General features: G+C 39.2%; 2 protein-coding genes, 1 long non-coding RNA gene, 1 other non-coding gene and 1 pseudogene across 5 annotated transcripts; 1 reads left to right on the forward strand and 4 right to left on the reverse strand.

Annotated features, from left to right (window-relative positions):
• Nucleotides 1–8386: 8386 nt before the first annotated feature.
• On the forward strand, nucleotides 8387–8493 carry LOC125596717. Its single transcript, XR_007331211.1, has one exon. It is a non-coding gene; the product is annotated as a small nucleolar RNA R71 (small nucleolar RNA).
• A 3599-nt stretch (nucleotides 8494–12092) lies between these two features.
• LOC125596715 lies at nucleotides 12093–12773 on the reverse strand. The gene has a single exon (XM_048771769.1). It carries the CDS (start codon nucleotides 12771–12773, stop codon nucleotides 12093–12095), a length of 681 nt encoding a protein of 226 aa, XP_048627726.1.
• A 6785-nt stretch (nucleotides 12774–19558) lies between these two features.
• LOC125596713 lies at nucleotides 19559–21695 on the reverse strand. Of its 2 annotated transcripts, none has more exons than XM_048771767.1 (7): nucleotides 21415–21695; nucleotides 20756–20870; nucleotides 20593–20645; nucleotides 20208–20489; nucleotides 20080–20146; nucleotides 19910–20018; nucleotides 19559–19825 (listed from the first exon to the last, which is right to left on the reverse strand). In XM_048771767.1, exons 1-7 carry the CDS (start codon nucleotides 21436–21438, stop codon nucleotides 19741–19743), a joined length of 735 nt encoding a protein of 244 aa, XP_048627724.1. In that variant the 5' UTR covers nucleotides 21439–21695; the 3' UTR covers nucleotides 19559–19740. The 2 variants fall into 2 exon arrangements, with proteins under 2 accessions (XP_048627724.1, XP_048627725.1); XM_048771768.1 differs by having other exon boundaries at nucleotides 20104–20146; nucleotides 21415–21667.
• A 684-nt stretch (nucleotides 21696–22379) lies between these two features.
• LOC125596714 lies at nucleotides 22380–23312 on the reverse strand. Its single transcript, XR_007331210.1, has 2 exons — nucleotides 22723–23312; nucleotides 22380–22632 (listed from the first exon to the last, which is right to left on the reverse strand). It is a non-coding gene; the product is annotated as an uncharacterized LOC125596714 (long non-coding RNA).
• A 731-nt stretch (nucleotides 23313–24043) lies between these two features.
• LOC125596716 lies at nucleotides 24044–26386 on the reverse strand (annotated as a pseudogene).
• Between the last annotated feature and the right edge of the window lie 678 nt (nucleotides 26387–27064).

Here is a 27064-nt window from a genome sequence, read left to right on the forward strand (position 1 = left end):
TCTCCGACATCACAGTCGACGAGATTGTCAAAACAAATCCTGAGTACACTCTGTGGCAGCGACAGGATAAGCTCATCTACACGCCATTGCTAAGGGTGCAATCACAGTCACGATACAGCCCATCCTCTCTACCACCACGACGTTTGTTGCGCAGTTTGGGGGACTCTATCCGCTACATACGCCAAACCAAGCAGAGCTCATGTCAAACAAGTTCGACAACAGATCAAGACATGGATGAAAGAAAGCATGACCGTTGATGCTTATATGCAAGGGTTCACTACCCGTTTTGATCAATTGGCATTGCTCGGTAAGGGTCTCGAACGTGAGGACCAAGTCGAGTATGTGCTAGAAGGACTACCTGAGGAGTACAAGTTGTCGTGGATCAAATTGAAAGTCGCGACACAACACCTTCCTTGAATGAGATCCATGAGAAGCTCTTGAATCATGAAGTCAAGCTTCAATCAAAACAGAGCACTCCGGTTGTTCTTCCAATCACGGCTAATGTTGCCAACTACCGAGAGGTCCTTCCAACAACAGTGGGCATCGCAACAACAACAATCAAGGTCGTGGCAATAACAACAGGAACCCGCAGACATGGCAGCAACAACAATTCTCTCCACGCAATGACCAGCCTACACGAGGATACCAAGGCAAGTGTACAGCTTTGTGGAGTTTTGGGCATAGTGCCAGACGCTGCTCTCAGTTGTTGAATCAGTCCAACTCGTACAACAACAATCAACGCCAACTCTCCTCTGCTCCAAGCTCCTGGCAGCCGCGGGCAAATATGGCTACAGCATCGTCCTATAATCCAAACAACTGGATCCTCGACAGCGGAGAGCAACACATCATCTGACCAGAGACTTGAATAATCTCGCCCTTCATCAGCCTTACACGGGGTGGCGAAGAAGTCACTATTGCTGATGGTTCGGGCCTCGCGATCTCGCACACTGGTCCACTTCTCTTAAAACCCCCACTCGTTCCTTTAACTTAAATGATATTCTTTATGTCCCTGACCTGCATAAAAACCTTATCTCTGTGTATCGCTTGTGCAATACTATAACGTCTCGGTTGAATTCTTTCCTGCTCATTTTCAGGTGAAGGATCTCAGTTCTGGGGCCGGTTACTCCAAGGCAGAACTAGAGATGAGCTGTACGAGTGGCCTGTGACTTCATCAAACACAATCTCCCCTGTTCGCGTCACCCACTCCAAAAACGTCTATGTCCTCGTGGCACTCTCGCTTGGGACACCCTTCTTCTACTACTTTGCATTCTATTGTTTCAACTTTTTCTTTACCGCTTTCTTCTTCCAAACTAAAACCTTGTTCTCATTTTTTTATTAATAAAAGCCATAAACTTCCATTTTTTTTAAAACACAATCACCTCAAAAGAGCCTCTTGAATACATTTACACGGATGTTTGGACCTCACCCGTTTTATCCATTGACAAGTTCAAATACTATCTCATTCTTGTTGATCATTACACCCGCTACACCTGGTTCTATCCTCTCAAAAAAAAATCCCAGGTCAAAGATACCTTCATTGCGATCAAAACACTGGTGGAAAATCATTTTCGTCACAAGATACGCAACTTATACTCAGACAATGGAGGCAAGTTCATTGCTCTCCGCTCATATCTCTCCTCTCACGGCATCTCTCATCTGATCTCTCCACCGCACACGCCAGAACATAATGGAATTGCGGAAAGGAAGCATCGACACATTGTGGAGACAGGCTTAACATTGTTACATCAAGCATTGCTCCCACCAGAGTTCTGGACATACTCATTTGCTGCTGCTGTCTACTTAATTAACCGGCTGCCGTCACCTGTTATTCATAACAACTCGCCATTTCAGAAGCTGTTCAGTAAACCGCCAAATTATCTCAAGCTTCGGGTGTTCGGCTGCTTGTGTTTTCCATGGCTGCGTCCATATACACATCACAAGCTTGACAGCAGATCCTTACCGTGTGTCTTCCTTGGATACTCCATCAGTCAGAGTGCATATCTGTGTCTCCATGTCTCCACTGGTCGTATATACACTTCTCGGCACGTTCAATTTGTGGAGACGATCTTTCCATATGATGCGAACAAGACGACCACTCCATCATCTTCTGAACCAGTTCAACCCCTCTTTGCTCCTCCAACGATAATTCCTGCTCCACACTCGCCACTCGTACCAGCTCAAGCTCAAGTGTCTTCGCCCCCGGACCAAGATCCTCACACAACACCTGCTGCAATGCCTTCACGGGCGAACTCTGTTATTCAAGAACAGTCTAATGCAAATGGTACAGAAATTAATTCAACTGAGATGCTAACTAGTTCTGCGCAGGTACACACGGAGACTCCAAACACCTTCCCTACTCAAACCAGTCCCGCGCCCTTACCTACTCAAACCAGTCTCGCGCCCTCACCTACTCAAAACATTCCAACACCGTCACCAACACAAACAACAAACTCCTCGTAATCTCATTCCTCTTCGTCCTCCTCCATCATACCTACCCAACAATCATACTCTCCACCACCAGTCGCAAACAATCACCCTATGTAAACCCGTGCCAAAAACAAAATCACTAAACCTACCAAAAAGTTAACTCTCATCGCAACCTCCCCTTATCCGAAACCAAAAATCCCAACCTCTGTGGCCCAGGCTCTGCGAGATCAACGGTGGCGCGAATCTATGGGAGACGATTACAAGGCGCAGATACGCAATGGGACTTTCGAACTGGTTCCTCCAGATCTGGCTCAAAATGTCATTCCTACGAAATGGGTTCATACGATAAAGTACTTGCCTAATGGTGTTCTTGACAGGTACAAATCTAGATGGGTGGCCAGAGGCGGCAATCAAGAGTATGGACTGGATTATGCTGAAACCTATAGCCCTGTCGTCAAGTCTATCACCATCCGTCTAGTTCTGCAACTCGCTGTTACTCGCGACTGGAAAATCAAGCAGTTGGACGTCAATAATGCGTTTCTACAAGGCACTCTCACTGATGAAGTCTATGTCACGCAACCTCCAGGATTCGTCGATGCCGATCATCATGTTTGAAAGCTTAAGAAAGCTTTATATGGCTCAAGCAGGCTCCTCGGGCATGGTACCAAGAACTTAAGACATATCTGACGCAAATGGGTTGCCAAAATTCAGTCTCAGACACCTCTGTCTTCATCTACCTTCATGGCACTCATATCGTCTATATTTTGGTATACGTCGATGATATTATTGTCACTGGAAGTAGCCATTCCTTACTTGATGCGGTTATACGAGTTCTGGCAGCAAGGTTTTCTCTCAAAGAACCCACAGACCTACGGTACTTTTAGGAGTGGAAGCAACTCGTACCTCCCATGGTCTTCATCTTATGCAGCGGAAATATGTCCAAGATCTTCTTGCTAAGACAAATATGCTCGACTCGAAACCGGTCGCTACACTGATGCCTATTCACCCAAGATCACACTCAGTAATGGTTATGTTCTTGATGATCCAAGAGAATACAGACAGGTCGTAGGAAGTGATGTTAGGAGTTTTCAAGGCTCCTAAGACAAATGTTGTAGTATAGTGATTGTCGAACCAGTTCTGAGGGATATCAAAGCACTGAGAATGCAAGTACTCACTTAATCTAAGTGCAACCAATGATTTAGATGGTTTTAAACTACTACTAATACTAGAAAGCAATTACAGAATGATACTTTCTTGACTAAGGGAAAAGAGAACTCATGGGCATAGGGATTAGACCTTGGGTGATCAAGTATCGAACTAAGGATGGCAAATGATCAATCAAACTATCAACCTTAAGCCTAGACACAATTCTAAGCAAGCTCTATGTCTAGATAAATGCTCATTTGCTAACATATCTCAAACATCAAATGTCTTTGGTTGAATAATATGAAAGCAATCATTACTAACAAGTCTATTAGCTATCTTAGCACCTTTAACAACAAATGTCTTTGGCAAAGTATACTAAAAGCCTAGGAGAGTTGTCTCAGGCATTTCATCAAACACCTTTCGGGTGGGAAATGCCTATTGATCAACTTTTGAGTGGCCAACTCAGAAGATGCATTAGGAATACTCTACTAGCAAGGAACAAGAATGATCTACACTAAAACATCCTAGAACTAACCTAATCACCCTTAATCTCCCTAACCCATGAATTCAAAAGGTGATTACTCACTAATCTCCATGATTCCTCTTAAACCCATATTGGATTTCAGATTAATCATGTAGAGAAATAGATAAGAAATCAACAAGAACACAAGATAAAGCAATGAAATCTGAATCAAAAGAGGTTTTTTTACTAGTTCTTCTCTAGAAAAGAGATTCTTTTTTCTCTGGTGGCTCTCTCCGTACTTAACTTAGGTTTAGGCAATCTAAAAACAATAAAACAAATGACCAAAAGGCCCCTGAAATAACATAAAAATTGTCCAATCAAACACGCGGAGCGACCTAGCATAGTCGCTCCCAGGAGGTCGCTCCCGACGCGTTTATTCGTGTCTCGCCCCGTCAAAACGCGAGCGACTTGAGCTGGTCGCTCTGGCTGGTCGCTCTGGCTGGGAGCGACCTTGGTAGGTCGCTCTGAGGGGTCGCTCCAGGATGCTCGATTTTGGTGTCTCTGGACGAGAGGACGCGAGCGACCATGGTGTGTCGCTCGAACAAGTCGCTCCGGACTTCGGGAGCGACCTCAGTGGGTCGCTCCGGGCTTCGTTTGTGTCGTCTCGCCATGGAAACGCGAGCGACCTCGGAGCGTCGCTCTGGCAAGTCGCTCTGAGAGGGTGTCTCACGATAAAAGCGCGAGCGACCTCTCCATGTCGCTCTGGCTGGATCGCTCCGGGATGTGTGTCACAGCGACTTCATGGCGTCGCTCCGGTGAGGTCGCTCTGGTGCGCTGCTCGTCCGTTGATCGCTTTAAACACTTCTTTTGAGCTCCAAATGCACCCAAATGCCTCCAAGAACTCCATGTGGTACTCCAATACCTGATAAAGACTCATGTATGCAAAATGCAACCTAAACATGGCTAAATCCTAGTCTATATGATCAAAATGCACATGGGTGAATGGATAAAACAATGTAAATATGCAAGATATCAACTCCCCCAAACTTATTCTTTTACTTGTCCTCAAGTGAACTTTCTAGAACTCATAGGGAGAGAGGTTTGAAGGTGGGAACTCATAGCCAAAAGAAACACACAAAGCACTCAAATCAACATCTCAATTCAGCATTAGTACACCCTCTCTTATTATACTCTAGCTTCTCTAGGCCTATTCAACTCTTTTCATCCCTACACTCATCATCATGCATTCACACATGCAAATCAGCAAACTCTCAAGTTCATTAAGCATAGCATCAAGTGAATTCTTGCAAATGGTCAATTGGTCCAAATCATTTGGTTGAGTAAAGGAAGACTTTTACTCAAGTGGGTCAAGAGGTTCAAAATCCATGATCTTTTAAAGTGGTTTACTCTCAAAACAAGTAGCCTTGACATTGCACATAATATATCTAAGAAAGGGACCAACTCATGCATACAATGCTCAATCTCCATTGTTCTACCCTTTTCCCAAACATACAAGTTACACAGTCACTTCCCAATGTCAAACCCAACTCCCATCTCTCACCAAAAGATCCCAAGAATACTTTGCACATAAAACTCTTTTCTTTGAAATCTATAAAGGATTTTCTCAACTTCTAAACAAATCTTAGCTCTAAACAACTTTGCTAGCCCCCTTTTTCTTTCTTTTCTCACTTTTTTTTTTTTTTTTCGGGGGCCAAGACTTTTCATAAACTCGAGCTAGACGTTTATCTATTAATTCCAATAAGATTATCCATTTAAACACAAAGAGTCTATTCTTTTCCTTTGAACTTTTCATGCTTCCAAACCATAGTCACCACACTCACCCCCACCTATAGCTAGACAATAGAGTGCCTAATCTAGCAAGAATGAAGACCAAGCATTGTCGTTCCCGATACTCTCAACATTATGCACATGTAAGGCTTTCCGAAAAAGGCCTCACTCATCAAATAATGAAAGCTTAAAAGGAGGAAGGGATTTTGGGAATGGTGTACCACTAGAGTTTGTCAAAAAAGATTGGCATAAAGGATGTGACAACTCAAGTGTGTATATCCATGATTCAGTACACAAGGGACCATGAGCAAGATGCATTAAGTTCGTTCAGTTCAAATAAGGTTGTAGTTGGCTTCAAAGACTGAGTTTCAGCAATCAACAAGTTTCAGGAAGAGTCTTCAAGGCTCGAAGCATACAAGTGTTTTTGAGAGGTGCATAAGCTACTCAGGTGCAAAGTAATGTTCTTTACAAGGCATTTCAAATCATTGCTCCCAATGCAAGTAAATGCAACCTATATGCTCTAGACTCTCCTAGAAATGCAAATGATGCAAACTAAATGAAATTTTTTTTATGCAAATATATATGTATAATGCAATGCATGAGACTCAAAATCATCAAAGCAAACGTGATCAAATACTTGGTACCTCCCCCAAACTTAAATGACACAGTCTCTGTGTTGTCAAGGAGAGAGAGATACCCAAAAGAGAAAACTAATATGCAAAAACGAAATGGTATATACAAGGGAAAGTAGTGGGTTACCTTCTATGGGGAATGAGTAGAGGGAGATGCTCCCTCCTCGTCGTCCTCAGGTGGTAACTCTTCAAGGTGCTCATCAGCAAGAGTGCCCATCTCTTCAATGTAGAAGGCTTGCCCGAACACAGTTGGTTTCTTCATTTTCTCCTTGATGTCAAAGTGGAGAACATGCCCTTTACCCAAATGGAGATCAATCGTGCCCTCTTTCACCTTAACAATTGCTCCTGCTGTAGCTAAGAATGGCCTTCCAAGAATCAATGGGTCTTGAGCCTCCTCACCCATCTCAAGCACCACAAAATCTGTAGGTATCTCATACCTTCCAATCTTCACAGGTAGGTCCTCTAAGATGCCCACAGGGTACTTCACTGAACGATCAGCTAACACCAGAGAGAGTCTACACTTCTTGTACTGAGTGAATCCAAGCTTCTTTGCAACAGACAAAGGCATCACGCTGACACTAGCTCCCAAATCGCAGAGACATTTCTCAAATACCATAGGTCCAAGAGCACAAGGTAGTGTGAAGCATCCTGGATCCTCTAACTTCTCTGGAACATCAAGCCTCTGGATGATGGCACTGCACTCATGGGTAAGAATCATCATGCTTTCCATTTCCTTCTTCTTTGCAGCTACAACATCTTTCAGGAACTTGTTGTATTGAGGAATCAACATGAAAGCATCGATGATGGGCATTGCAACCTGAGCTTCACTCATTTGCTTCTCAAACAAAGCCTTGTACTTCTCTAGCAGCTGCCTCTTGAATCTACCAGGGAATGGTAGTTTGGGTTCATAGGGAGGAGGAACAAAAGAATTCTCACTTGCTGGAGCAAGAACTTCACCATCTTTCACTGTTTTCTTCTCTTCCCCCACCTTTCCTTTACCTTTGGCTTCCACAATCTTCTCCAAGATTTCATCATTGATTTTCTCATCAACAATCACCACTTCATCATCTAAGTTGATGGCCACCTCCTCACCTAGTTTCTCAGCATCCCTGGTGAGGGTTGTAGGAGGTAACTGCTTACCACTCCTAAGGGTGATAGCTTTGGCCTCCTTGGGGTTTTGGTCAGATTTTCCAGGTAGAGATCCTTGCTGGCGAGTCTGGTGAGTGTTCATGGAAGCAAACTGATTCTCTAAATTCTTGACTGTAGAAGCAAGATGTGAGAACTTGTTGTTGAGCTCATTGTAGCTCCCATCAATCTTGGAATGAAGGTTCTTCAACTCATAACCAACATGCTTCTCACTTCTAGTCTGAGACTCCAAGATTTGTTTCAGCAGGGTGTCAGTGCTGCTCTCTTGAGGAGCAGAGGAACCAGATGAGGGGTTTTGCTGAGGTTGATAGCTGCCTTGCTGGTTGTTTCGAGGCGGATAACCACTCTGTTGGTTGTTGGGATAGGATTTCTGTTGGTAGTTGTTGTACTGAAAGTTGGGCTCTTTTTTGTACCAGCTACCATTGTTGTTGATGAAACACAGCTCTTCCTGACCTTCCAAACCCTCAACCTCATGGACAACAGGTGGATCGTCCTGCTTGGAGTTACCAACAAACTTCAGCTGCTCTTGGGTGGCTTTTCAGCAATGAGTAGGTCGATCTTGTCTTCCAGAGCTTTGATCTCTTTCCTCGTCTGCTTATCATCAACCCTACTGCCCTGTCGTGATCTGCACTGTAGACTGCATCACTCTTCACCATGTTGTCAACCAGCTCTTGCATCTTCTTCAGTTCTTCCCAAGAAGAACCCATTGCTAGCTGTATCCAATCTGGCTCTATACTTAGGAAGGGCACCTCTGTAGAAGGTACTGAGCAAGCTCTCCTTAGAGAAACCATGATGTGGGCATTTGGTTTGATAGCCTTTGAATCTCTCCCAGGCTTCACTGAATCCTTCCAAGTTCTTCTGTTGGAAACTGGAGATCTCATTTCTCAGCTTAGCAGTTCTTGAGGATGAGAAGAATTTCTGCAAGAATGCTCTCTTGCACTCATCCCAAGTAGTGATAGAGTCGCTGGGTAGAGACTTCTCCCACTGACGTGCCTTATCCCCCAAAGAGAAAGGGAATAACTTCAGCTTTAAGGCATCCTCTGACACACCATTGGTTTTTGACAACCCACAGTAGCTGTCGAACCTGTCCAAGTGATCGAATGGGTCCTCTAAAGCCAAGCCATGATATTGTTGTTCTCGATCACGTTGAGGAGTCCTGACTTGACCTCAAAGTTGTTGGCTGCCACAGCCGGTGCTCGGATTCCCAGTCTGTGACCATGAATGTTGGCCGGTCATAAGTACCAATGGGTCGAGCTGCCCGCGGTTGGTGTTCTGCCCCTTGCGGTGGATCTGCCATATCAATATCCAATCGCTGCAGTGGGCTTGTTGTTCTTCTTCTCTTCTAGCTCTAGCACACTCCCTCTCTAAAGCTCTGATGTCTGCTACTATTGGAACTAGGTTTGATGGACCCCTGCTCCTCAAGTTCATACACCTGAAAGTTAAAGGTAGGTGAAGAAGAAGAATCAGTAACAAAAGAAAATAAAATGACTTAGTCTCAAGTAAGTGACTAAATCTCAATGTTCAAATCTACTCAGAATTTGGCAACGGCGCCAATTTGATGTTAGGAGTTTTCAAGGCTCCTAAGACAAATGTTGTAGTATAGTGATTGTCGAACCAGTTCTGAGGGATATCAAAGCACTGAGAATGCAAGTACTCACTTAATCTAAGTGCAACCAATGATTTAGATATGTTTTAAATTACTACTAATACTAGAAAGCAATTACAGAATGATATTTTCTTGACTAAGGGAAAAGAGAACTCATGGGCATAGGGATTAGACCTTGGGTGATCAAGTATCGAACTAAGGATGGCAAATGATCAATCAAACTATCAACCTTAAGCCTAGACACAATTCTAAGCAAGCTCTATGTCTAGATAAATGCTCATTTGCTAACATATCTCAAAATCAAATGTCTTTGGTTGAATAATATGAAAGCAATCATTACTAACAAGTCTATTAGCTATCTTAGCACCTTTAACAACAAATGTCTTTGGCAAAGTATACTAAAAGCCTAGGAGAGTTGTCTCAGGCATTTCACCAAACACCTTTCGGGTGGGAAATGCCTATTGATCAACTTTTGAGTGGCCAACTCAGAAGATGCATTAGGAATACTCTACTAGCAAGGAACAAGAATGATCTACACTAAAACATCCTAGAACTAACCTAATCACCCTTAATCTCCCTAACCCATGAATTCAAAAGGTGATTACTCACTAATCTCCATGATTCCTCTTAAACCCATATTGGATTTCAGATTAACCATGTAGAGAAATAGATAAGAAATCAACAAGAACACAAGATAAAAGCAATGAAATCTGAATCAAAAGAGGTTTTTTACTAGTTCTTCTCTAGAAAAGAGATTCTTTTTTCTCTGGTGGCTCTCTCCGTACTTAACTTAGGTTTAGGCAATCTAAAAACAATAAAACAAATGACCAAAAGCCCCTGAAATAACATAAAAATTGTCCAATCAAACACGCGGAGCGACCTAGCATAGTCGCTCCCAGGAGGTCGCTCCCGACGCGTTTCTTCGTGTCTCGCCCCGTCAAAACGCGAGCGACCTCGGAGCGTCGCTCTGGCAAGTCTCTCTGAGAGGGGTGTCTCACGATAAAAGCGCGAGCGACCTCTCCATGTCCCTCTGGCTGGATCGCTCCGGGATGTGTGTCACAGCGACTTCACGGCGTCGCTCCGGTGAGGTCGCTCTGGTGCGCTGCTCGTCCGTTGATCGCTTTAAACACTTCCTTTGAGCTCCAAATGCACCCAAATGCCTCCAAGAATCCATGTGGTACTTCAATACCTGATAAAGACTCATGTATGCAAAATGCAACCTAAACATGGCTAAATCCTAGTCGATATGATCAAAATGCACATGGGTGAATGGATAAAACAATGTAAATATGCAAGATATCATGAAGCTTGCAATATTTGGCCCTTACACGACCAGATATCGCGTATTGTGTCAATCGACTAGCACAATTCATGCATCGTCCTACATACCTCCATTGGCACGCTGTGAAACGAGTGTTACGCTACCTAGCAGGCACCACTTCTCACGGTATATTTCTCTCTACTCGTACAACATGACTCTCCACGCCTACTCCGATGCCGACTGGGCAGGCGACGTCGACGACTTCATCTCTACAAACGCCTACATATTGTACCTTGGAAAGGCTCCCATTGGCTGGTCCTCGAAAAAGCAGTCTGGTGTTGCTCGTTCATCAACTGAAGCAGAGTATCGGTCAGTTGCTAATACTGCAGCCGAGATGCGGTGGGTATGCTCTCTCTTGACTGAACTTCGTGTCACCTTAACCTCCTCTCCGGTGATCTATTGTGATAATGTGGGAGCTACTTACTGGAGCGCCAATCCTGTATTCCATTCACGCATGAAGCATTTGGCGTTGGATTTTCACTTTGTTCGTCAAAACGTCCAATCTGGCGCCTTACGAGTCACTCATGTCTCCACACGCGATCAATTAGCCGACGCTCTAACAAAGCCATTGGCTCGTGCTCGATTCGAGGAACTCATATCCAAGATTGGAGTACAAGGAGTACATCCATTTTGAGGGGGATGTAGAAGATATGTATAGAGAAGGGTAGAATAGTAAATACTTATTACCTAGTATCTCTTGTACACTATATATACGTTGTATTCTCATTGTTAATAGAATCATTCAGTTCCATATTCTATAACAGATGCCAGAGATCGTGACGGCAAAAAAATCATACATATCCTTGCTGTTGGTGACATACTTCACGAGTTTGAGTTGAGTACAAAGGGCATTACCTACAAATCTCGAAGAAGAAGAAAAGCCATTGTTTAAGGGGTACGAAGAGATAGTTAGCGATTTCATGGAGCAGAAGAAGAAGACAAACTTGGAGTGAGGAAGATGAAGCAAGCTTTGAATAGTTTTTTTACATTAATTTTAGATAAATTCTTATTTTGATTCAGTTAATTTCAATTTTCAGTGTGTTTTTAATTTCCTCGAATTTCAATAAACCAATAATTAAAGGGATTTTTTCAGTAAAGCGCTCGTTCTGCTTATTTTTGTTGTACAATGTATGTATATACGGGCGGCATGTTCATACATACTTTTGTTCTTAATGAGATTATGATTTACATAGCTATTTACAATTTGAACAGATGTACATACGGGAACCTAATTAAGACTGCATACCTTCATTGATGCTAGTGCCAAACATACTCTTCTTGTTAAAGGAGGAGGAGTTTGCATTTCCTTTGAAAGAAGACCACTGGTAACCATCACTGTCACTAGTGAGTTCCTTCTTTCTTTTCTTTTTTTCTTTTTGTAGTTTACAATTCCTCCCAAGTTTAACGAACCAAAACTCAAACCCACATGCAAATCTGCGTTTACATTCTTATCACAGAAACTTAAATCCATAGACAAAAAAAATATAAGATAGTTTTTCTTTAATTAAAATAAAACACAACAATAAGATTCTAAAAGCATAAATAGATTTTGAGAGGGAGACACTATATTAGTAGTCTTTTCGGAATATAGTAAGGTAAGGAGCAAGCGAAAGGTGTTCTACCAAACTTCTGGTTAGTGCTGATCATGACAATGGCAAACTCGTGCTCTTTCAACATATAGACGCTGTTTTTGACTTTGCTGTTCGATTTAGATGGAATACAAATAGCTTCAGACTTGGAGAGTAAAATGCAGAGATGTCCAATGTCTTTGGTGTAAACAGCATTTCCTTCCTTGTCTATCTTCAACACAAGGAAATGATCCCATAAATTATTGGTAATGGGATGGCTTTCTGTGTACCACTTCACCATAAAAGTCTCATCAGTGTGTAACGACTCCACTAAGTAGTGTTGCTTCGTACAACAAGACTCTAATCTCTGCCACTTTTTCTCTGTCATTTCTGGAATTGGATCTTCATCGGGAAGCCGCAGCATCTGAATCTTTGGTTCCTTGATGTGTCTCCCAAGATCCCATGATCCGATGTAGTGGCCTCTAGAAGCGGGCATGGAGAACATGCCATCTCTCTTGGAGTACATTACATGGGAGGAGAAGAAGCTGGGGTCTGTGATTCTGATGTTGCTCCACTTGCAATCTCTCTGAGCAGGCCTGCACAAGCTTAGCTGAGGTCCCAAGAACTTGACAGCCACGATGCAGTCTTCATCATCATTAGGAGAAGAAGAGGACATAGATACGTTGGTTACGATTTGGGTTTGGCATGCAACGAGGTAGAGTTACAAAAGGAGGAAGAGGAATGCGTTTGGGTCAGTATCAGGGAGGTCTAGGTCATCTTGAGACACACGACACCATTTTTCAAAGTTGCTACCAACCAAGGGATGCTCCTATCATTCCTATCTCCTTCAGTAACTCCGTAGGCACCTTAAGAGAAGGAATCATGATAGTTTCGCCAGATACTGGTTCCCATGATTCAGCACCCCTGACATAATAATAGATTGGGGAAGACGACAAGAACCTAGATGAAGTCGTGAGGTTTCTCTGCGAAATGATAGGTTTGTAAATAAACCAAACATACGAAAAAGAACAGCCATGTGACTAGACAAAGAGAAGATGGAGGTATCTTACTCGGAGGGATAGCTTGAGCCGCCTGAGAAGATGAGACATGGCTGCTTCTCTTTCTTTTTGAGTAAAGGCGATAATAAGAAGTAAGAACACAAAATCTTCTACGGGACACGTTAATATATTTAAACCCTTGGCCACGATTTTCACACACGCCACTACTCTAATGATAAATCAAGGTGAATATCCCTTTCCTCCATTTTGCCGATTTGTGTATTAATTGCATTATATTTTAAGGGAAATGATTAATTACACTTAAATATCTTCCCCTCCTTGGATAAGGGAGAAACTACGTACCAAATACTACCTCCGTTCCCGAAAATAAGATTTTCTAGAGATTTCATGCTTATTAAAAATATAATAAATGTTTACAGTTTACTTTATTATTTATTTTTCTATACATTTTCTAATTACTCTCCACTAATTAAATCTAATCAATTCAAATCTAACTAATATTAAAAAGGATATATGAGGAATAGGTAGACTGTCCACGTAGGATCGTTAATTCGGACCAATCAGGAACGTTTAATTTGACATGTCATACACGGATCTATCATATATTTTCTTGCGTTATTTAAACTGGGCCACTATGAGTATTTAAACTGGGCCACTATTATCTGATCTCTAAAGAGGCCCAATATCCATTTTTATTAAGTCCAGGCTTATCTTCGTTACCAAAAGCTGCTCCGTTTAATCACCGTGACTCTTGGGATCTCGCAACCTCCGACTAACACCTCTGTAACGTAATCAATTTAAGGCTAGCAGCTGCATTTATCCAGGTATTAACTTTCTTACCACTCCTCCCACTCTTTCGCATAAACTCGGCCTCATCATCCACCGCGGAACCCAAAGGCTCTGGCTATATATGTGTTCCTCCCCTGCGTTACACAGCCTCTCACTGCAACGAAATCCCAAAGGTCAATCACTATTAAGTAGCGACTCCACCAGTGGCGAATTGCTCCTCTTGGATGAGAAGGTACCTTGCGAGCCATCATCTTTTCTTATAAACTATTATTACGAAATTTACAACTCAGAAATTGTAATCTGTTTATTTGTTCTTCCCAAACAGTCAATGCTTATCCAACCATCTCCACACTTTCCGAGACCATCTGAGTGAGGGTTCTGTTTACTCTCTAAGTAGCTTCGACTTCACCCGGAGCAATAACTATTTTCGTCTGTCTGATGCCCATGTCTCTTTTCGCTTCAATGATGGTACGTCTTTCACTGAAAGAACCGATTCAGTTAAGTCAATACAAGCTGAAATGTTCCGGAACCATACGATATATTGTCATTGTCAAATACCTTGACGAGAGTTTAATGTAAGTTGTGTCCATTTTTTTAACCTATTATTAAATTGATTATGCTTTTTTTAGGTGGATTGATTTCGATTGTAAAATCTCAGTGTAGATCCTTGGAATGGTTTCATTGATCCATGTTCTATCAGGTTAGTGGATTGTCTTCCTCTGAGATATGGAACTTTCAGTTAATGATGTTAAATTTACTCCTCAAGAGTTCGCTGAGCTGATCGCTGCAATGAATGTAACCATTAACGGAAAGAGTGGTAAACATGTCAGTATGTACTTAATTTCATGCTAGAGATGGGCACAGTTTTTTATTTGGATCAATGCTATTTATTCAATCTTTGCAGATATTTTTTGAGCTCTTGGCCAAGGGTGGAACTGTCTAAGGGATGATAAAAGTTAGGCAAATACAGAGAAAAAACATATTTTAATGTTCTGTGAGCCATTTTGAATGTTTAATGGCAACATATTTCTCTTCGATTGTAATTTTTTTTTGTTCAAGTAAAACTTTGACTATTTAAAAAAATTATATGGTTTCGAGGAACCAATATTTTGATATTATAGAAAACTAAAAGAAACAAAGGTTTCAATAAAATTTTCAAAAAAAGGTTTAAAAAACTAATTTTGCTTTGTTTTTACGGGTTTGTGGTTGACGAGTGACGACCGTGGACTTATTTTTTTAAACTTGGTGAATCTCTCTTATTTAAATAGAAACATTGTTTGGAATAATTTTACTCCATCCAAGCATATCTGTTAACCTCCATCACCTTAGGTTATTCATAATAATGAAAGATAATTTACATTTACTGATTCAGCCTCTTTTTGTGCTGTTGGTGATGCTGTGATCATGCAGTTTGTGAATGGAACTGGGAAACACGTAGGAATCAGAGTGGACTACTCAACTGCTGCCTGGTTAAACACGTAAGTTTATTTAAATGAAGTAACATTGTATTGTCTGATAAACATCAAAGCCATTTGTGGCTGTTACCTGAATGAAGGTAGCTAGGAATAGAGCATACACAGTCGATTCAGAAAATTATCTAACCAAACCATTTGTTTCTATGTACGTCGGTGTAGCCTATTTGCTTTGGTTATCCGAATATGAAAGACTGGTAAGCCTTCCACTTTTAAAATATATCAATCTTATTTAGTGGTCTCATGCATTTGTATAATTGTATTTGTTCAAACTATGCTCAGGGAGAGAAGTAATCAGTTCATTGTCCAAGCTTATATAAAAGGTCTTGACTACATCGATCTTGAGGCATCATCATGTCCACTGTCTCAAGTTTGAGCAAGCAATGAGTTCTATGAAGCACCCAAGAGGTATCAATGTTTGATAACCGCAACAATTTTTTTTTGGTTTTCATTTTCTTTTCCTTCTGATATTATTTCATCACTGATATAGGAAAGCTGCTTTATTCTATGATACCATCGTCTATACGTACATAAACTATGGTTGATGTAGATAAGTATTTGGAATATTCTACATCAATGGTGAAGAATAAAGGATTTAGCTTGGATTCGTGTGTTTGTGACTCATTATTTATTCAAAGCGCAAACCTACTCAAGTGTTTGATCCTAATACAAATGACCTAGGATAGGTTACTACTTCCGATAGACAGATCTGATAAAGTGACCTGCACAAAGCTACAATCATTCATAGAAGAACTCAAGCAGCTTATCTACTTCACCACTCATATGGTGATTGTGGTCATTACCAAGTTAACCTTTCAGATCGTCTCAACGGGTGATGGTGGATCATCTTGGAGACCTCGCTGTCACCAGCGCCTCTCTCGCCTCCTCCTCCTGCAATATCATTGGCTTCAGTTTTATTGTAAAAGATCTTTATCTTTCCTTTTATCCAAGTTGATACATGTATCTATATTTCTTATAGTTACAAGAACCTTGGAAACTGCACCTCCACATCACTTGATTTATTTTAAATGTATACAATCGGCTTTTCTTCTACGTGCAATCTTTGATTGGCATTTTTTTAAAAATAGTTAAACTAACCTCTTGCAAGTTGCAACATTTGGTTTCGGTAAGGTTAACGTTCTATATAAAACATTCACCGAAATGGGTAAAGAGTGTCTAACAAAGGTTAAGTAATTATATATGTGATACATCCTTCAACAATCCCTTAAAGAAAAAAACTGGGGGAAGAGCGATAATCAACTTAGTTTCCCACCGTACGTAAAACATTCATCTCAATTCCAGTTTCCAGTTACTTAAATACGATATCTACACCACTTTTTCATGACACTATATGCTACACATGCATACACCTACTGTTTACAACCATATGTCTAAAACATGATGGTGAATTCTTTGGCTCATCCACATTCTTGCGTACCAAGTAAGTGCTCCTATTTACATTAATTCAAACCATATATTAAGGTTTATGTCATACATATTCTTATGATATTCGTTATCTGTCCATATGTGTAAATAAACAATAGCTCAAGTTTTGAGTACTCATTTTAGGAGTTCATAACAACAGCCTCTCCAACTAGGGGTTTCAAATCAGTCACTGATTTTTTTTAATTAGTCCTAATTATTTCAGAATAATTAGATAAAAGCAGTAATGTAAAGCCCTTGCATTCGGTCATACAACCTGCTAGGGATTTTTCAAAAATAATACAACAAACTAGCGGAAAAATTAACAAATTTCAAGAATTCATATGTCAGACAATCCGCGCGAAGCGCGGACACACCACTAGTATTTATAATTAATGTTTCTCAAAAATATACAAAAGTATCTTAAAAATATAGAAAATTTATCTTTGAAACAAGAAGAAAATCTAGAAAATCTTAATTTCGGAAACGGAGAGAGTATTTTTTTAGAACACAGTGAACCAAAAGAATTAAAAGGGATCATGGTTTTGACTTATCTAGTGGTTGTATACTTGTTTGCTACTCCCTCTGTTCCTGAAAGAAGGATTTATAGAGTATTTACGCATATTAAGAATATAATAAATGTTTACAATTAAATTTATTGTTTATTTCACTATACCTTTTTCAATAACCATCAACCAATAGTATTTAATTAATTCAAATATTTTTAATTAATTTTTCTTAAAACAATACAATTTATCAACATTACCTACTAAAAGTACCTTAAAATTCTAGAAAATTTATTATTTTGAAATAAAAAATAACTCTAGAAAATCATTTTTTTAGGAACAAAGGGAGTATGTCTCTACGTTGTTTATGTTTGCAGCTGTGGATTTTTTTTTGTATGGCTCAAAGTATGATCATGATCTAATTCTGGCTCTCATAAAACAACGGAGACTGTGTTGGGTATTTGTGGGCAACGGAGACTGTGTTGGGTATTTGTGGGCTGTATAGTGGTATATTTGTGGGTTTTTGACTTCACATACCGCTTAAGAACCTTGTGAGTTGTGAACCAACGAAAAGAATGGATCAAGAAAGTTTGTGATGTTCCATCTTATTAGACATTTGACATATACAGAGAATGAATGCATTTTAATAATATAAACATAAACATATTATTATTACTAACTAGAATATGATTATGCAACGCCAGAGAAAGAAACCACACAATGAAATTAACACACACACACCTTTGTCAACTGATTTCGTTTTAGACGTTATCACTATCTCCAATTTATTCCTCTATTTTTTTCTTCTATAATAGATAAACTCTATAATAGAGATGAGTTTCTTTCCAATCTATTTACCTGTTTCTTCCTCTATAAAAAAAATATTCTTAAAAGATTTTTTTATTTTTATAAATAACACATTTAACTTATAAATGTTGCAAATTAACTCATTTATTATAACTTTTTATTTTTTTCATAAAATTGCAATATTATTTAAATTAGACATTTTATTACAAATGACATTAGAAAATAATAATAAAACAAAATAGACATTATCTAAACATCTCATTACTATATTTTCCCATAAATGGTCGATTAATGCATTCCAAAGTGAGAAACGAGCTTCCTTATCCTTGATTTTTTTGAATCAACTTAGAAACTCTTGGAACCGATTATCTTCATCATCTGGTATTTGGACTTTTGGTGGTGGAGCTTCTCTTCCAATACACTAGAAGAAGGAAATAAAAAATTTTGAGAGAACCTAAAGAAGTTAAGTGAACAAAGACAAACATTAGTTGGAGATTCAAAGACAAAATTTTTCTTTAAAACAGATGAAGGAAATAAACAAATTTTATTTTGTGACGTAAATTCCATAGAAGATCCAAATGTCCGTGAACATTTCCAAGTAGAGAAAACACATATTTTACAAAAGCGCAGTCACCAGCAACAAAATCAGCAAGCTCCTCCTCCACCCACGTCGTTTGGACAATATTTTAGCATTTTTTGTGGATCCGGAAATAATTTATCGGAGTATTAAGTTGTTTCAACATGTTGTATTGATTAATATTTAAGTATTAAGTTGTTTCAATATTTAAGTTTAATTTTAATATGTTATCAATATGTAAAATTATGTTAAACTTTTAGTAATTAAATTTTAATTAATAGTTTTAATTATCAATGTAAAATTTTAGATATCATTCATTAAATAAAAAGTCTGACTTTAAAATAAAATAATTAGTATGTAAACATAAAATAATTAGATATTTTTTTATTTATTTTATTTATAATTATAAAAATTAAAAATTAGTATGTAAACAAAAATTTGTGCATTTATATGTAAAATTGTATTTTTTCATAAACATGTATTTTAGTTATAATCACAAAAGTTAAAAGACTATTTTGTAAATAAAAATACATTTCTATTATAGATGAATGCTATTTTTCCCTAAATATATAAGAAAAAATAGCAATCGCTATTATAGGGGAAGAAATAGAGGTGGGTTGGAGTAGATTTTCCTTTATTGTAGCATATAAAAACAAATATAGGGGTGGGTCGGAGATGCTCTCAGTGGTCGCATACAGAAGCTCTATAACAGTTTCTCTATCACACAATAGTAGTTATGGACTTATGGTGTCTTCTTTCTTCCCCATTTACCGTCACACGGCGAGTAGTATAACAACAACTAAAAGCATCGCAAACACATGCAACCATACTGATAACTTTTTGAAGTCCCACAAATAACACAACCATACTGACATCAAAAAAAATATTGTCATTAAGATCTATACTTGGTACTATTTTAAATCAGACATTAAGCATTCGCAAGTGTTATTCACAATGAAAGTATTCACTTTATCAACATTTTATTGGAACAAAAGAGTTTAGGGCGATTCAAAAACAAAGCACCAAAGAGAGATGTTACAGTTTTTGACTACTACATATGATTGAAGCTGTTGTCACCGTTTATTAGCCTCACTCTCAGTGTCAAGTAGATCAATATCAACGTCCCCACACTTGATCTGCATATCATAGTGAATATGCATCGTTAAAGTAATATACTATAATGACTTTATTATACCGATGTAGAGTTAAGTACTACTTACAAGATGGAGAATAGAATGACAATTTTTCTTGAATCAAATGAAGCAGCACGCTTGTATCTTCTCCACCTGTTCGTTGGTGCATCATGGCATCTCTCTGAGATAGCTTTATCTGCAACATAAATAATATTCTCAAGATTTCAGTTCATATACAGCTAATTACGCAATATTACCTAAATGTTTGTTATCTTTTTTACCAGTGCTCAAGCTTGCTTGTCTCTGCAATACCTTTTGCATATGCTGTAAAAAGACATAAGAGTTAGGCACCAAGCAAACTATCATATGTAATAAGAGCACTTACTACACTCTCAGATTTGAGACTTGCAACAACTTCTTCAGCCTCAGCACCATTCCCTTTCTCGACGTTGATGTCCACGACGCATGACTGGTAGGAATCTGTTCCCCCCAGAAGCACGTTGATGCGGTTCTGAGTTTTCTGACAGTTGAGCTGGGCATCGATGAGCATGTGGTTTTTAGATGGAAACAGAGTCTTGACAAAGCTCAAGAGAGTAAACTGGGAGGTACATTGTGGGATTGTGTTTCCTTCGTCAGGTAAGACTGAGATAGTGCACACGTCTTGGACCTAATACAAAATGGCGGAGCTTGTAAGACTTAGCACACTTTCTCATATAATACTATCATGTTCTAATGTAAGAAAATCCTAATCTCAAAAGCAGAGAACTCACTAGTGAATTCTTGATGCCATGGTCAGCCTCCTTAACAAGAAGAGGAAACACATCTGCAAAATTTGCAAAAAGGAGAAGGTTAATTTAAAGCTCATTACTCATTAGTATGTTTTTTTTTTTTGCAATTTATCATGGTAGGGAATTTTGACTGTAGCTATTTTACCTATGGAGTTATGTTTGGGACCATCAGAGAAGCTAAGCTTAGGTGCCTTGAAGCTTGGATACTTGACTGGTGCGTTACCGTTACCATCTGCAACACTTGGGAATTGTTGCTTCCCCTTTTGAATACATCAGAATTTTAGTGTCAGTTACATTAATCAAAATCACAACATGGAAGATCCTGCTTCTCTACAAACATTAATAGTTTCACACCGCAACTTCCCAATTTTGAAAAGTCTTTAAGTACTCTTCTAAAACCATGATTTTGAAGTTTCAAAAAGAAAAAAAAAAACATGGAAGATCCAACCAAAAAATATCACAAATGTTAACCCAAAAAAAAAAAAAAATGATTAGAGATACCAACAGTAACACTGTACAAGTTGAGGAGTCTCTTTTCAGATTCAAATATTTTTGGTGAATTTGGTAGAAAAGCATTATCACCCCACCGAAAATGAGTTTGCCAAGAAGCAAGCCACAACACTAAACTGTAAATAGATATAAAAGTCTTTCACTTTGATCCATCGAAAGCAAAGGATAAACTTTTAGAATCGAATCGAATCACAAAGAGCCACCACCACCACAAAGTCTCATCATCTTCGCATTTGGAAGAATTTAGATTCCAAGAATGAGAAACCGAAGGAGTGAGTGATCTTTATTACTAACCCCTTCACCAGTCGCAGCAGCCATCGCAGAGAGAATCGTGAGCCCACGGAGAAAATTAAGAAGAAGTTTTCAAGAGACTTGTTGTTGTTGCATGTAAAGAAGCTTCGAAGATAGAAAGAGAGAGAGAGTTCAGAACAAGGCTCTACTACTCTACTCCTCAGGGCCCGGCGTGATTAAGCCGTGAATGCCTTTCCTGCTTTCATTCATCTAACAGATATAACGACAACTCCTAATCCTTCGCCTTTACCCCTCTTTTTCTTATTTCCTAAACTACCCTTTTCCTTTCTTCTTCTTCTATCCTACTCGGATTACTTTTAGTCATTCAAGATTTCGACGTAGAAATTACAAAAACATTTAATTTTGTATATTTATTAGATAAAAATATTATTACCAATACACCTAATAATATTTTAACCAATTAAAAAATATATTAAAATATAAAATCAATAAATTTTACATTGAAATTATAAAATCATACTTATTTTGAAACAAAAATTTTACCATATAACGACAAATAATCCGAAACGAGGGAGTATATCGTCTCTCTCTCGTCTTTATATCCCTCCTGAATTAATTAAACAAACTTGATTAGAGATTTTCATTATTGTTGTCATTACTATCAACATTAATGACATTTAATTTACTCTGACGATAAATGCATGTCTGTACTTTTAATTTACAACTGTATAAGTGGAGTACTATTTATGAGCTGTCATATACTAGTAACATCTACCTTTTTTTGTAATGCTCATTTTTTTTTTTTTTCCATATGAAGAATTTCATTGATAACATAGAAAGATACATGATGAAACACTAAATCCGGCAGAACACATACGGATCTCCGGAAACGAAATCACAACAGTGGGAAACTTAAGCTCAAAAGGATAGGACACGAGCAGCTAAACAATCAAATAAACCATAACTACACCTTGCTAAGAGAATCCAAGAAACAAGCTAACAAGAGATAATAGAACAAGAATTTAATTGACTACGACTAGCCGGTCTTCTTGCTACGAACAGAGAGCAAGAGAGCACGCACCACAGAGGACTTCAAGAAGAATAGCAGCACCCTCATCTGAACCACTCGTTCACGATGACTACACACAAACCACTTTGCGAAACCAAAATAACACCCAAAGAGAAGCAACACCCGATACAAATTAAACCCCTACTCAACATACCCTTCATCTGGACACTTCAAAGCCTTAACCTCTTTAGCTTCAACACACAGAAGCCACAGAGGATAAACAAATACCAAAGTGCGACCAGGAAAATAACCTTATTCAAGGGACAGAGAAGGACCCTTACCAACAGGGAGATGGAGAGGTGTCCTGAAACCAGCTTCTCCTCGACCACAATACCAACCAACTGCTCATCCCACGTCACGCCGCTGCTTCACCGTAGCTGAATCAAAGATCAACTAAGAAAAACTCTACACTCCAAGCACAATTAATCGGATTCAAACGCAGGCAAGATGATCAAAACAGAAACTGACGAAGAGGGACATAGGGCTAAAACCCAGCAGAATCCACCATGATAAATCAACAACGAACTCCAACCCGCCAGTTCAGAACCACCAGAATAACGATTCACGAACTCTTCGACCCGGAACCTCTCCTTTGTTCTGATCCGAAGCTACCCAGAAAACTGACCACACAAACTACAATAGAAGAAGAAAACACTCGGACTGGACCGACGGTGACGCTAACGGAGCCGTCACGCGCCGGCCAGAGGAGGAGCAAAGCCGGCGGCTGTAAGTTCAGGCAGATGTTATAATGCTCATTTTATACAGAACAATTTCTTGATATAAATGGTATTGTACTAGAATCAAGAGACATTACCCCAACCATATCAAATCCACCCCCATCTCCATATGCTTTTCCTTTTTTTTTTTTTTTGATGAAAATGTAATTTTCTCATATGCATTTAATTCCCATGCCCACTGGCCACTGTCAGCATTTTTGAAAATTTATTGACTTTACTTACTAATATCAGGTTTTGTTTTTGTGACACACTTTTTCTTTATTTAGTTAAATCATGGTTTTAGAAGAGTACTTAGACTTTTCAAAATTGGAAAGTTGCAGTGTGAAACTACCAATGTTTGTAGATGAGCAAACATAACGAAAAGGACATGTCTCACGGGTGATGCTATTTTTCTGGCTGTATCTTCTTCCTCTTCTTCTCCCGTGAACTCCTCTCTCTCTTTTCTAGACATTGTTTATTTGTTTGTATTCTTGTTTCATAACTTTATTCTCACGACACGAGTATGATTCTCGCGATGCCTAACTTTATTTCCAGCTCAATTAATTATAATGGGCTGTAAACAGACTTTGAAATCAACATCACATCAAGCAACATTTTGTTCTTGTTCGGTTTGTTCCTAAATCATGGTAATTAATTCTATCAAGAGCCAGATTTTTTTTGGTTTCCCAACTTTCAATAGATGATTATACACTTTCATAACTGTTAAACTTAAACACGTCTATTGTAATTCAACATAATGTATTGTATATTTCTTCTTATTCATTGCTTTTTATTCGCATTATTTCTTTGAAAGAAGATACAAAGACAAGGATTTATTTGCGATTAACTGTACATGGCCTTTGAAAGTTTACAGATATTTTAGTTTAAAGAAAAAAAAAACTTTTCCAATTTAAACTCACCAAATATGTATCTTTGGGGGAGAGAGAGACAGAGAAAGTCAATATAAAGTAACTGTCAATTTGAAGGACTTGCAAGTCACAAACATATAGTCATATACCATTACTAAGTAGTTAAGAAAAATATCCAAAAGAAAAGTCCTTTTGCCCTTACTCAGCTGTTTCACTTTGTTGTTGGTCCAAGGCTCTCATAGAACAAGATGTAACCATGATCAGTATTGCTTGAATACTCCTGAGACGATCCAAAGAACGTTTGCACAGCTGATTCTTCAATCATCTCCACGTTCTCATCATCAAAGAATAGCCAATGGTTATGGCTTTTCACTAGGCTCACGTAATGGCCATGGTTCGGTCCGCTTCCCACGTGAACCACCACTGCAAAGAGCGAGTACTCCACGTCTGTGTATGGCTCCACCGTGTTGCTCAGTTTTAGCTCCAGAGGGAAGACGACTCGGTAAGAGAGCTTCTTGTAACGCCCTAGCTGCTCCATGTACTTGAACCGTTTTAGATGGATGACTAAGATGTGTGGTGGCTTCTTGATCTTCATCCTCTTTGTGCTTCTTGTAAGCTGCAAGAAATGAACAGCTGAGGAATTTAACTTCAAAAAGCAATGGGGGGTGAGAGTAAGAAACCAACATCTTACCTGCAGCATTGTCACAGAAGAACTTGTCCTCAGAAGAGTCGTGAAGAGCTCTTCTGTGGAGCTGAAGTTTTTCAAACAGCTAGTTATCGAACTGTTCTGCTCGATATCAAGGCTTAGATCTAGGAAGGTTTCGTCTCTTGCTGTCACTGTCTCGCATCGTAGACACCTTGTCTCGTTGGTAAGTATGCCCTGTGCACATATCCAGAATCCAAATTTAGCAAAACAATTGCACTAATTAGTCACAACTTAGAAGGAAAAGTGAACGGACCTGAAAAATGTTGTGCACCCAAGTAACAACTGGCTCTTTGTGCACACCATTTGCAAGGGGAGCTTTTGGTCCGTTTGCAATCTTTTCAGGGGATGATGATGATGAGGTTTCGCGTTCAGGTTTTGTAGTAGCTTTAGCCTCTTTCTCCAGGATGTCAACAACTTCGTTTAGCAAATAGTTCAGGAACTCATGTGCATCCTACATGACAATAGTAATTGCCAGTTTAATGAAAAGTGAATATTGTCTTTGTAAAAGACAGAGGAGTTTGGAAAAGCACCTGGTGCATATAACTCCGGAACAGCTCATTCTGTTTCTTCAACCTTTGTACGAATCGCTTAGGCGCAATAACGCCTGTTTTCTTCTTCTGGGAACTTATCTACGCAATGGAACACAACATCATTTAACAGAAAGTCACTACCACTCACGCAATTATCAGGGTAGATGATAACAGGGTATGGACATTAAGTGATACATCAAGCCAAGTTTCATTCTTGAAGATAACTACAAAAGACACACCAAAAAAAGGCACAGAATCTACAGTCCAATACATAAGTAACACGTTCCTATCAACTTGATTTCCTCCATTAATGATGTCGAGTGAGAAATCTAGTAAACAAAGTTTTCAAAAGAGTTACATATTCCGCAGATGAAAGATTTGAAGCAATGACGACCAAAAAAAAGCCAGAACTCATAATTACCTGAGAAAATAAGTCAGCAAGGCAAGTCATAAGATTCTCTTCAGAATCTGCGACGCTTTTATTGCTGGTATAGTACTCGAGCAATGTTCACGAAAGGGAACACAAAAGTAAAGAGCCTGCACCAAAGAAAGGGAATATATAAAAGCATTAACACATAAACTCCTTTAGTTAAGATTACAAGTCAACAATAAAGTTAATCAGGCAAAGGCTTTCTCTAGTGGACGAGGAGCACATTCACATACAACACATAGCAGACAAAGAGAGATCAAAATTACAATAGAGCAGATACACAAAATGGTCTCTGAAAGATTCGAAATTTGTGTATATAATAATAACACCTTCCCCCAAATCATAGAATCATCCAAGATGTAACCATTTTCAGTAAAAACGAATCACGCACATTCAATCGATAAAGAGAGGAATCACAAGCAGGAGAGAGATTAGAGAGAGGAAGGGGACCTGCAAAACGCTGTTGCAGTAACAAGTGTTGCCGAAATTCTCGAAGCCGAAGTAGCGCTCGCCTTCGGGGAACTGGTCGCCGAGAGCTTTCTCGAGTTTGGACCCCGCGGCGCCCATCAGCCCTAGAACTAGCCTCCGTATCACCGTTTTCTCTGATCGGTGATTCCCCACAAAGGTAACTATCCTTTCTTATCTGCCTATTGTTCGATTCGATTCGATCGGATGATTTCTTCAGATTGCAAGGAGCCTCTCTCTCTCTCTCTCAGTGGGCGAAGGAGAATCGATATTACTGCCCTCTGGAATATTATAGAGGTTGACGATAAACAAAAAAAACATCGAGCCGAAATTGCAAATTACACCTCCTAGTTTTTTAAATGTCATGAAATGAACGTTGATTTATAATATGTGAAATATTACCCCCACATGTAGAGTTTCTTGTAACAACCAACTTATTCGATTCAAGTCATTCTCGTTATGTTTTAATTTATATATTTTGTGCTCTCTTGCTCTCTACTGCTTTGTGCAGTTCTCAGATGGGAACCTTGGTTACCCGTTGGTGGATCCATCTGTCCTTAAGCTTCAAGCTGTCGCAAGATGTTATGTTGTTCTGGAATTACATACTATTTACCTCGTTTTGAGGATGTTGCACACCCTTTGAGATTCAGGTTAAAGCTCTCTTTACTTCAGTATGGTGAGAAGTTACTTTTTCTAGTACAATTTATTACCTCATTGTGAGGTTTGTTATATGAAATGTGTCTGTGGCTACGAATTCTATTGTTTCAGATTTGTCTACTTGGCTACGGTGTTTCTCTTCAAAAAGGTGTTTTGTCGCCTATGAGTTTGTAGCTGGGTTTACTCCAATTGGTTATGTTTTTTCAGCGAATGGAATGTGTATTGAAGCCCGTGACCCCCAACGCTCATC

Source organism: Brassica napus, unplaced genomic scaffold (assembly GCF_020379485.1).
Source record: "Brassica napus cultivar Da-Ae unplaced genomic scaffold, Da-Ae ScsIHWf_1268;HRSCAF=1812, whole genome shotgun sequence".
NCBI classification, from domain to species: Eukaryota; Viridiplantae; Streptophyta; class Magnoliopsida; order Brassicales; family Brassicaceae; genus Brassica; species Brassica napus.

Excerpts from the sequence above, each read along its gene's own strand:
- LOC125596713 (XM_048771767.1), bottom strand. The coding sequence starts at position 21,438 with ATGGCTGCTGCGACTGGTGAAGGG. Across the intron at positions 20,871-21,414 it reads CTGCTGCGACTGGTGAAGGG|GGGAAGCAACAATTCCCAAG; the intron begins GTTAGTAATAAA and ends TGTATTCAAAAG. Across the intron at positions 20,019-20,079 it reads AAAAGATAACAAACATTTAG|ATAAAGCTATCTCAGAGAGA; the intron begins GTAATATTGCGT and ends TTTATGTTGCAG.
- LOC125596715 (XM_048771769.1), bottom strand. The coding sequence starts at position 12,773 with ATGTCCTCTTCTTCTCCTAATGATGATGAAGACTGCATCGTGGCTGTC.